This window comes from Camelus bactrianus, chromosome 20 (genome assembly GCF_048773025.1).
Source record: "Camelus bactrianus isolate YW-2024 breed Bactrian camel chromosome 20, ASM4877302v1, whole genome shotgun sequence".
In the NCBI taxonomy this organism is placed as follows: Eukaryota; Metazoa; Chordata; class Mammalia; order Artiodactyla; family Camelidae; genus Camelus; species Camelus bactrianus.
Genome location: NC_133558.1, coordinates 16,320,770 through 16,333,020, shown reverse-complemented (window position 1 = coordinate 16,333,020; position 12,251 = coordinate 16,320,770). Strand labels below are relative to the sequence as shown.

The 12,251-nt window shown below is 42.0% G+C and overlaps 1 protein-coding gene across 1 annotated transcript in view; it reads right to left on the bottom strand.

Annotated features, from left to right (window-relative positions):
• ALDH5A1 (aldehyde dehydrogenase 5 family member A1) overlaps positions 1-12,251 on the bottom strand; it is a 30,691-nt gene that overhangs the window by 11,523 nt on the left and 6,917 nt on the right. The window contains exons 2-6 of the mRNA XM_010974244.3: positions 10,296-10,379; positions 9,338-9,508; positions 7,821-7,937; positions 4,533-4,676; positions 1,043-1,186 (exon numbers count right to left, since the gene is read on the bottom strand). Coding sequence (XP_010972546.3) covers positions 1,043-1,186; positions 4,533-4,676; positions 7,821-7,937; positions 9,338-9,508; positions 10,296-10,379 — 660 coding nt within the window. The remainder of the gene's footprint in view (positions 1-1,042; positions 1,187-4,532; positions 4,677-7,820; positions 7,938-9,337; positions 9,509-10,295; positions 10,380-12,251) is intronic.

Genomic DNA, 12,251 nt, shown 5'->3' with positions numbered 1-12,251 from the left:
CGTGTTTCTAAAAGGAAACATATCCATTTCTGAAGCAACCAAGCTATTTAGGTTATGTGAAAGGAGAAAAATTAATTATCAATGGCTAAAACAAGGATGAAAACTATATAATATAGAATATTATACATTTCACCTTTTTCCCCCTAGATAACCTTTCAGGAGTTTTTATTCCATGTCTGGAATATATTTAAAACCACTTACTGATGGTACTCTGAGACAAAGTGCTTAAGAATAATGTATACAAAGCCAGGATCCTGACAACAGCTTGGATGGAAACTGGGAGACTGGGCCCTTGGTTCACAGTCCCGATCCTTAGCAGAGGTGGGTCTTCAGCCCAAGGATGTATGACTTTAAGTCAGTTCATCTTTCTAGAGTCTCATGTCTTCAGCTGTCAGATTCAAGGTTTGTATCAGATAACTTGGGAGGTGCCTTCCCAGATCTAATGCTCCAGGGTTCCCTAGGAGGGTGTGAGCTCAGGCCACCACTCTCCCAAGGACAACCTGAACCTGCCTTGGGTCACCGTGGTATGTGCCTTTTGCAGTGGGCACCTGTCACGCCCCCGCCACCTCGGGGAGAGTGAGACCCAGGCAGTGAGGTTTTGAGTTTTTCAAGGCTCCATTTCAACATTTTTCTACCTTCTTTTCCTTAAGACTGTAGCCCCTCAGACCCTAGCTGTTCAGGCTGTTTTGTGTCTGAAGGGGATGATTAAACCTCTTCAGTAGAAAAAAGCCCCAAGAGGGGAAAGCTGTGAAAATAACCAGATTCAAAGAGGAGAGGAAGGAAGAGAAAGAGAACAATTTGACTGAAAGGCATCTGCTGTTTGGGAGGTTCCTGAGGTCACGGATGCTACCTTTTTCTCTTTGGACCCTCTGAGTCTAGCAGAGTCCCAGCTAAGAGAGGGCACTTCCTGAACACGCGGTAAAAGAGGACACGAACAAAGAATGAGGTGGGGGGACCCAAAAGTGTCCTTCCAGGAGGTGAGGAAGGTGGTAGGATCTTTGTAAAACATACACACAACCCTGAAAAACGCTCCAGGACTCGCCTGTCCAGAGTTCCTAAATTTGGAGGCCATGGCGCCTGCGACAGCCTGGTCCACGTTGGCGCTGTCGAACACGATGAATGGGGCGTGGCCGCCCAGCTCCATGGACACCCTTTTCACGGAGTTTGCTGCATGGTGCAACAGGACCTGTGAGCAGAGGAGGGGATGCTGTGAGCACTGGAATCAATGACAAAACCAACTCTCTGGACTGGTGAGCCTTTGTTTTAAAAAAATTACCCCATAGTGGAAAAAGCCAGGTGCACAGTAATGTATGTGGGATGATAGTTTGTGTAAGAAAAGGGGGAAATAAGGAGATATATATATATATATATATATATACACACACACATATATATATATATATGTGTGTGTGTGTGTACATATTTGCTTGTTTTGGTAAAGAAACACTGGGAAGATAACAAGAAACTAAAAGCAATTACTTATAAAAGGGAGGAAATCAGGGAGAAGGGTGAGGGTGAGATTTCTGAATATAAACATGGTTATATTGCCCTGGTTTTTGAACTGTGTAAATGTATGACCTAGTCCAAAAAATTACAATAAATAGGCTTAAAAATCATATGTAGAGCTAAGATAATATAGAGAGAAAATAATAAAGTCACCCAGAATCCCACCACCCATAGGTGACTACTGATACAACTTTAAGGTACATCCGTCCAGAATTTGGCCACACACACTGGTTCATGTATATGTACTCTTTTTTGTTTTTTAAGAAAATAGGATGGTTAAAAAAACAACAACAGATGGCAGTTTTTTTTTTTAATACTTTCATTGCGCTATGGTTCCTATGCAGTAAACTATACACATTTCAGATGTACAGTTTGATGAATTTTGATAGGTGTATACACTAATGAAACCACCACCACAATCAAGATAGCTAACATTTTCATCACTCCGCAAGAGATGCAAATTTCAAATTCCTCATTTATCCCTTCCCACCCACTTTAAGTTATGCAGTTTTATAACCTGGTTTATCTTCCCAATTACTTATACATCCGGAACATCTTAACATGCTCACAAAACTTTATATCCTGCTCCTTTAACATAGTACTATAATATGAAGATTCTCTCATGTCAGCATGTGTTTCCAGAGCATTCCTTTAAATGCTTGCCTCGTATTCCACTGCTTAGCTGTTCCATCATTAATTTATTTAGCCCTCATCTGTTGGAAATTTAGGTTGCTTCTAATTTCTTGCTATTAAAAACAACACTGCAGTCTTTCCCTCAGAATAAATGAGCAGAAGTATAATTGCTAGGTCAGTGCACAACTGTAAGGCTTTTTCATACTTGTTTTTTCATACTTTTTCATAATTGTTAAGCTTTAAATATCCAGTAAGAGTCTTATGCCCTAGGAAAGCTGCCCAGGGATGTCTGCTTTATTACAGGATAGCAGGTCTTTGTCCGGTCAGAGCTACAGGAAAGATGGAACCACTTGGATGGTGCATGTGAAACAGACGCAGTCACAAGCCCAGGGTCACTCCACGAATGGCCCCCGTGAAGCACACCCTGAGGCCGTGGGCTTTACGATCAGGCCCTTAGTCAAAATTCAGCACCGCTGGAAAGCTGCTTCGGTACTTCTCTGTGTGCCCAGATATTACTATTTCAGCAATGAACCAGAAATAACCGCCTTCTCAATGAAACGTTACTAGTCAACAAATTGTACAAGTTTTATGATTACACATATTTCTTTATTGGACTCATGATAGCTGTTTTCTTTTGAATTTTTAAAAACTGCTCTCTGCCAGGCAGTTGGATTTTCCTGACTTTGCTTGCTCTTGGGTCTCTCGCCTCTGCCCAGCCTCGGGCTCAGGACCTGCGTCCTCCGACCGCATCTTCTTCGCACTCAGTGCCCGTGGTGATGGCTTGAACCCGCTCTGGCCTGCGTGGCCCCTGTGGCACTGCGTGCATACCTGTTATGTCTTAAGGAATCCTTTCCTCTCTGGTTCCCCCTGCTGACCTTCTCAGGACCTCAGCTTCCAAAGCCCTAGAGAGGGAATGTGACTGCCCACCTCATCATCCTCTGCCAGGTCGCTTGTCCTAGCTTACTGGCCAGCCTACGAATCTGTTTCCCTTGGGTCAAATGACCACCCACGGTTGAATTTGCTGTAGGGGGAGAGACAAGGTATTAAGTACTATAAAACATGGTTGCTGTCCCCTCAACAGGCCCTGGGGGTGGGGGAGTGGTCCCCCTGGAAAGAGGTAAGGCCAGGGCAGCATCTCCAGAACAGGCTGACTGTCTGAGATTCGCTTAGAGGCAAGATTCTATGTCCTGAGATCAGGAGCTCAGCCACTGTTTCTCTGCCAAGATCAGCTCAGAAGAGGCCCTGGGGATAGAGGATGGTTATTCCTTTCTTAGTGATTCCCATCCCTTTTTCCTACAATCCACTTCAAGTGAATCATTGTCCTGTATAAATAAGAGGCACAACTGGACTTGGCAGGAACGTGGTCGGCATTTTCCTGGGGGTCTGTTTGATGGGACAGTTTGCTGAGCAGAGTGAGGGGAGCAATGAATAGGCAGCCTTTGCCTGGCACCTGGGACTTTCTCTGGTTTCAATGGCAAAGATTCACAAGCTTTTCTCCCAGGCCTCTCTCTTTTTCTCTAACTACCTCATAGTGACATTTGAAACCCTCTGAGAGTAAGTTTGCACCACAAGATCCATTGATCAGGGTGCTGGCAGCTTGCAGAGCTAAAATTCCTGCCTCTGAAATGAATGAATGGTAGGCTTCACATGGCATGACAAATGTGCTATGGTTGGGAGTGACTAAAATTGCTTTATTCCCTCCTGTTTTGCATAGCGTCAAAAAATGACTCATTTCACCAAAACTTTCAGATTAGATTTGTATTATTTTTACCTGATACATGTTTATGGACGTCTCTAGCATGAGTAGATATGCATGGAGATATATAAACACTAGCAGAAAAAAGTATACTATCTGGAGAGAAACACCATAAATAAGAACTTCTCTTCTGCTCTGCCTTTTTTATCTTTTGAACATTTAAAAGGAGAAATAAAAATGCACTCACAGGTGCACATACGAGATTTTGGGGAAAGAACTTTTCAACGTTTAAGGGGGAAAGAAAAGATCTTTCTGTTTCTGTAAGTACCTTTATACTAAATGCAATTTTTGTTCAATTCTAAGACACCCATTTCCTTAATTCTAGATTAGGAAAGAAACATGCATCCAAGTTATGTGAATACAACGGACAGCTTTCAGCCACTCCCCATGCAACAAATAATGGGAACCTCGACTTCCCCTGTGCCTTCGGTTTTGTCAAATAGGAACCTATGTCATGTCACAGAAAGGAACCCCATCTGAAATATCTCCAGACGGTGATCAGACATTATGTTGTCGAACAGAGCTTTCAACACTCTGCTGGTGTTAAGTCTTGATCGAGATGAAACAGTGTTCTGATTCTCTATAAAGAGAAGATGTTAGGATAACAGTTGTTTTCTTTGAGACCTAAGTCACATACCTTTCCGGTGGCTGTTGAGCCAGTAAAGGAAATTTTGGACACCAGAGGATCCGTACAAAGTGCTTCGCCTACTTCCTTGGCCTTCTTTCGAGAGCAGGGAATAACGTTGTATACACCCGGAGGGATTCCAGCCTGGTCTGCGAGCTATAAAGAGAAACAGCAAACATGTGGCAGCAAATGATCAAACCGGAAAAACAGAAAAGAGAAATAAGTAGATGTTTTAATCCAAAAAGTAATGGGAAAAAAAAAATAACTAGGCTGACTTTGGGAACAGAATACATTTGGAACTGAAATAAGATTATTTAAGTGCTAAGGTGACATTAATATTAATGTGTTGTTGGAAGTTTCTGTAAGAATTTACGCGTATTTTATTGTGCATATATGTATATTTCTTAGCCCTGCCACAAAGAGGTCTAGAAACAATGACCAACCAGTAGCAATGACCATCCTTAGTTCCCCAAGTGTAGTCTTAAAATATCATTTCCTACCAGAGGAAACAAGGGCTTTCTGCAGAAATGGTTAATCCCAGGTCTGGGGCAAGAAATATCTATAATAAGCCTGAAATATCTTGTCATACTAGATAGCAAGGAAAGTCTCAAAGCTATTAACGTTAAAATACTAGAGAGTCGACTTGAAGAGGCTGCCATTGACCAGAAGTGGAGGCAATCTGCTTCATTAAGGATCATAACTGCAAAAGACTGAAAGTCATCAAATATGTTAAAATCTATTAACATATAATGATACTTAAAAAACAAACTAACAGAACCTCTGGCAGATGACAGGAATAGATTCATTAATTTGAAAAACTGGTAAATAAAAAGAATCAAGCATACTGCCTTTCCCATGTGAATTTACCACTGGGGAACCAAATAGGAGATGATGCATGGCTTTGATTCATAGAAGTGGTCTGGTGAATAAATGACAGAAAAAGGAAAGAATTCAAATATCTCCATTTTCGTAATTCCTAATGAATAAATAGACTGTGCAGCATTGCGCAGCAATGAATGCAAACATCTCGAAAATGGAGACACCCAGACATTATGTGCCTCCTGACAAAAGGACACAAAACGGGATCAGACCCAAGTCTGAAGAAGCATCTGGATGCAGCTGTCCGTCTGTGGGAAGTGCAGCAGACACAGGAACAAGGCTCAGACTGTGGGGAGCACTACTGGTCAAATGTCCAGTTTCTTCAACAGATCAATTGAAAGGACAAGTACAGGATGGAGGGGAACCTGCAGCATTGAAGAAACTCACAAGACGTTCCAAATTTTAAAAAAAAGAGTAAGACTTTAGTTCCTGCAGAGGCACACCCGGGTGATAAATGGATTACCATACAAATCAAGACAGGCTCTTTTGGAGGGAGGTATGATTCAGACAGGACAGGCAGAGTCCTTCTGGAGCAGGTGGCAGAGTTGTTTTTTTTTTTTTTTTTTTAACAGAGTTATTGGGGACTAAACCCAGGACCTTGGGCATGCTAACCATGCACTCTGCCACTGAGCTATACCACACCCCCTCAAAGTTCCTTTTCTTAACCAGGTGATGGTTACGAGGGTATCCAAGTTATAATAATTCATTCAGCTATGCATTTGTTTCATGTGGTTTCTCTGTATTGGCTTTAGTTTACAATTAAAAAAAAAAGACATTGATGGGATGCAAGTACTTTATGATTGTTTTGAAGACTTTATGACTTTGAAGGTGGAGACAAGACAGAGCAAGGTTAGCTGCTTCACCCGGGCGACAGAGAAATCCTCAGAGTTTCTAGGCCTTCACTAAAGACCTGTCATTTTCTGTTGGTCTAAGAAGCTGTGTTTTTCCTTTGAAATAATCTCTCCATTTATAGAGGCTTTAAAATATGTGCTCCATAACCTTTCCAATCAATACAAGTGTTGTGCTTTCAAATAAATTTCGCAAGCAGGTGGGGTCTAACATCAAAGATCGGTTCAGCCTCTAAACGTAATTTGTAGGAAGTACACCATTAACTATATCTATGCTCAGGAGTCTAATAAAAAGGCTAACTTATGTCATGCAGATTTACAAATTATTTCAAGGAAAACTGTAACAACCCATCTTAAAAAAAAAGTCTTCCACTCCATTAACTTTTCTGTGCGAGGAAAACAACCAGTCTGCCTCTGAAAGGAGGTGCCCTTGGGTGAAGTGCCCTTAAAGGAGACAGGTTTCTAGTCACTGGGTCTGCAGCTGCACCGGGTCCATGAGCGCCTAGGACAGCGGACACAGAATGGCCACTGCTGTGAAGATGGTGGTGCTGGCCTTTTGGAAGCCCCTGTATCTAACCACAGGGCAAATGGCCAGGGCAGGAGCATGGGGACGTAAGGAGGGAAGAAGGCTGAGGTGATGAGGTCCCTCCCCCTCCCTCCCACTGGCTGAGTGCCTCTGCATCCAGGCACAGTGCTAGGCTCTGGCACACAGCAGTGAGGGAACAGAACAGCTCCAAGTCCCCATCTGAGCTCAGCTTACATTCTTGTGGGATAATTATCAAAACAACGAAGTAAGACACCTGTCAGGTACGGGAAGAGGAATAAAGCAGGGAAGGGGATGAGGAGCGAGAGAGCTCAAGCCTGTGATTTTCAAACAGGGTGGCGGGGGAGCAGGGGGGGGCCTCAGGAAAGGTGGCATTTGAATAAAGACGGGAAGAAGCGAATCATGGGTGTACCTGGGGGAGAACTTTCCAGAGGGAAAAGTGAGTGTCAAGCTGCTCGAAGGTGAACCTGGTATGGCCTGGGGAGCAGCAGGGGCTCCAATGGCCAGAGTAGATGAGTAAGGTGTCTGGAGTGACCGAGGAGGGAGTGGGGTAGGAGAGGTTGAGGGATGGGGAGGCAGCATCTCACTGGGCTTTAAAGGCCACTGCAGGAAGTCTGGATTTTACTCTGAGTGACGTGAGAAGCCGTTAGAGGCTTTTGGACAGAAGGACAAGATCTGACTGAATGCACATTGACCTGGAGAAGGGGTGGTAGATAAGAGGTGCCTGAATGTGAGAAATGCCCACATTTTGGTCACATTACTAAGACTAAATAAAAACAATGGGTACATATTTTTAGGGAAGCCTAAAAAATACACTGCCTACAGATGTCAGAACCCAGCCTCATCCATATTTTTTCCTAAAAGGAGCAACATCTGGATTAAAAATCATGCCTAGTGAATTAGAACACAGCACCATCCTGCATGAGATGCAGGCAAAGAAGGAGGCTTGGAAAGCACTTCGTTCAGTCCGGGATAAACATCTTCCTTGGACTCTGTCGGCTCTGCGCAGCCGCAGCGCCAGAGGCTCACCACGGCCAAGGCCAGGGCAGAGAAGGGCGTGTCCTCCGCAGGTTTCACCACGACGCTGCAGCCGGCTGCCAGGGCGGCCCCCACCTTGCGCGTGATCATGGCGCTGGGGAAGTTCCACTGGATCAGAAGAGAGAGGAAGTGAGTGAGAGGAAGGCCTGGCCCCTGGTCCAAGGGCAGGCAGGTCTGGAAGTCAGCCAGCAAACTCCTTTGCACAAGTGACCGGCAGGGCCGTTCTGGCACAGGTAAGCTCTCAGAACGCCTGGCACCTGCCGACTTCAGGGACGGGGGAGACAAAGGCTCATGAAGACAGGAAACATTTTCAGAGTTTAAAACAGTATGAAATGATCTACCCTGGGGGATGGCCAACTTTTCCTGTAAAGGGTCAGGTAGTAAATATTTAAGGGTTTGTGGGATATCCAGTTACGGTCACAACTACTCAATCCCACAGACAATATGGGTGTGGCTCTGTCCCAATAAAACTTTATTTACAAATACAGACAGCAGGCTGGATGTGGCCTGAGGGCCGCAGTTTTCAGACTTTGGGAGAAAAGGTTAACAAAGGTGATTTTGAAAATGGCAGATGATGTATTACTTCCCTCTCTATATATTTACAGATCTCTATGGACATCTGTGTATCTGCAGTAACAACATTTTATTTTGACAAAAATTTGTATAGTGTTTATTCTGTGCCAGGCATTTTTCTAAGCACTTTTAAGTGATAATTAAGTCCTCATCACAACCCAGTGAGGTTGGTGTAATTCTCCTTATTTGCAGGTTTGGAGAAAGTGAGACAGAGCAGTTAAGTAACTTGCTCAAGGTCACACAGCTGGTGAAGAGTGGGGTTTGTGTCAAACCTGGTCAGTCTAGGCAGGAAGGGGATGTCTCTCTGTAACTGTGGTGAGCAGGGAAAGAAGAGGAGGCCTGAGACCAGCTGTCAGACACTGTAGAGGAGTTTATATGGGACCTAGTAGAAGGTAGACCCAAGAAAGGCAGCTCCTCAGGAGAAAGCTGGGCACCCCACAAGTGTACTGCAGCCCCCACCTGGCAGACGCAATGTCTTATTTCTTAGCCTTTTTACTTCCTTTTTACTTCCCACTGCCTACTGGTAGGTACAGAAATACTTTGCTCTTGATGTCTGCAAATTAAGCATAAAATTTTCTCAAAAGTATGGCACATTAAAAAAATGTATCATATCTTAAGTCTTAAAACAAATGATAAATACCAGAAAAACTTTTTAGATGTACTAGGCAGTGCCACGAAGCCTTTATGCCAAGTCAGAAAAGCCCCCTGGGTCCTCCTGTGGGTCCTCCCCCTTCTGCAGGCATTAGATAACACCTCTGCCCAGTGGCCACCACCACACCTCCCATTACCACTGAGGAAGGACCAGGAAGCACACCTCCGCATCCAGCAATGGCATCGGGAAACGGAGAACAAATGATGAAGTTAACAGGATGGGCACAGCTGCTCAAGCTCCGCTCATCCTCTTCCCCTAGGATCTTGCTGATCCTGCCACGTACCGGGGTGATGACTGCGGCCACACCGAGGGGCTGCTTGAGGACCAGAGCCCGCCTATCTTTTGCCGGGGTATAGATAATGTCTCCGTAAATGCGGCGGGCTTCCTCTGAAAACCACTCCAGGAAATTGGCAGAATAGAGAATTTCTCCCTGTGCTTCTTTCAGCGGTTTTCCCTAAATTAAATCAGAAAAGGACACTTTCATCACCTTCTCATAACAAAGCATGATTCTGCATTTCTAAATATTTCAAGGCTGCAAGCAGAGTAGAAAAGTTTACCATTACAAAACCTATTTCTAAATTTCTAACCTCAGTGTGAGTCTTGGAAAGCAGAATTACAAATAGTGATGGAAGGATGTCTGCCAGGCCACCCTGAATCACGACCGTGCATCATTTGCATTCTCAGTATGTTTACAATGAGGAGGAGACAGCTAGAACTGCCTCTCCTAATTTTTTTTCTTCTAATCTCTTCTTAATGTTGTGACTCGTGGTGTAATTTGTTAGAGCAACCAAAAAAAAAAAAAGATACCTTTTAAAATGTACAAAAACCACATAAAAAACAACCAAAACATTGAAAAAAAACTGCATTCATGAAAAAGCAGTATTCACATAGTTCCCTCAAAATCTACCTCTTACATGCTATTTTTTTCTTTTTTAAAAATTTTAAGTATAGTCAGTTTACAATGTTGTATTAATTTCTGGTGTACAGCATAGTGTTTCAGTTATACTTGGATACTGTTAAAGAGTAAATTAGAAAATATAAGTTTTGCTTTAGCAAACGTGAGTGCCTGACTTAGGAAAAGTTTGTGCCATACACAAGACTCAGCTGATCTGATCATTAGGCAAGGAATTGACCTTGTTTTTAGCTACAGAAAACCACTGACTGTTAGAGGATTCCCCAAGCTTTAGTCTAAGAACTACTGGACAGTTTCTTCGGGTAGCAAGTTAGAACCCTGAACTTACACTTTCAGCTGTAATTATCTTGGCAAGGTCATCCTTATTTTGTATCATTAAATCGTACCATTTTCGAAGTAAAGAACTCCTCTCCTGAAAAAGAAACGGAAAAAGAAATAGTGAAGTGCCAAGTATAAGAGAGGCTATTAAATAATCTTCAATTTCCTACAGTATCTACTGTGTGGTCTCATTCTTGGGGGACATGCACTGACCTTTCTTTTTTTTAAAATCGAGATATAGTTGACATACAACAGTATATTCATTTCAAATGTACAGACATTTCTTTGATATGTAATAACAAAGACCCAATTTCAAGTAGCATCGAACAGGGTGTACTAAGTCATAAATTGTAAAAGAAAAAAAGTTTTATGGAGCAGCTATTATTGTTTATGGTAAATATGAATAACTTTAATTTCACCACACAAAGGTATATTTCCCTATTTTTTAAAAAACTTATTTTTAATTGCAGTAAAATACACATAACATAAAATTTAACATCTCTTTTTATTGAAGTATAGTCAGTTTACAATGTTGTGTCAGTTTCTGGTATACAGTATGGTGATTCAGTCATACATAGACATACATATATTCCTTTTCATATTCCTTTTCACTATTGGTTACTATAAGATATTGAATATAGTTCCCTGTGCTATACAGTAGAAACTTGTTGTTTATCTATTTTATATATAGTAGTTAGTATCTTCAAATCTCGAACTTCCAATTTATCCCTTCCCACTCCTTTTCCCCTCTGGTAACCATAAGTTTGTTTTCTATGTCTGTGAGTCTGTTTCTGTTTTGTAAATAAGTTCATTTGTGTGTTTTTTTTTTTTAAGATTCCACATATAAGTGATATCATATGGTATTTTTCTTTCTCTTTCTGGCATCACTTAGTATGACAATCTCCAGGTCCATCCATGTTGTTGCAAATGGCATTATTTTATCATTTTTATGGGTAAGTAGTATTCCATTGTCTATATATATATCACATCTTCTTTATCCAGTCATCTGTCGATGGACATTAAGGCTGCTTCCATGTCTTGGTTATTGTAAGTAGTGCTGCTATGAACACTGAGGTTCAGGTATCTTTTCAAATTAGTTTTTGTCTTTTCCAGATGTATACTAAGGAGCGGGATTGCTGGATCATATGGTAAGTCTATTTTACTTTTTTTAAGGAATCTCCATACTGTCTTCCATAATGGCTGCACCAAACTACATTCCCAGCAACAGTGTGGGAGGGTTCCCTTTTCTCCACACCCTCTGTAGCATTTATCATTTGTGGACTTTTCAGTGATGGCCATTCTAATTGGTGTGAGGTGATACCTCATTATAGTTTTGATTTGTATTCTGATAATTAGCGATATTGAGCATAATATTTAACATCTTAATCACTTTTAAGTGTGCAGTTCAGTGGCCTTGAGTACATTCACATTGTTGTGCAACCATCACCACCATCCATCTCCAGAACGCTTTTCATTTTGCAAAAACTGAAACTCTGTCCCTATTAAACAATAACTCTCCGTGCTCCCCAGCCTCTGACAATCACCATCCTACTTTCAGTCTCTAAGAATTTGACTACTCTAGATAGTTTATATAGACAGACTCATACAGCCTTTGTCGTTTTGTGACTGGCATATTTCACTCAACACAATGTCCTCAAGCACAGTTGTTTATTTTAATGACTTATTGGCAAGTTGAATTTGTCCCACAGACTGGGGTGGACATTGTGGGGTGTGTGAGGCATAAGAAAGGGTTTTTATACACTTAGGAAGAGGGCCCAAGCACAACATTGTGGATGTACTTAATGCCACCAAACTGTACACTTGCAGATGGCTAAAATGGTAAATTTCATGTTATGTCCATTTCACTCTAATTTTTAAAAATTTCCAAAGAGGACGAAAGAATAGATTGGATTATTAACTATATTATGGAAGACAAGGTTTCCTTAAAAATTTTTTTAAAGGAATT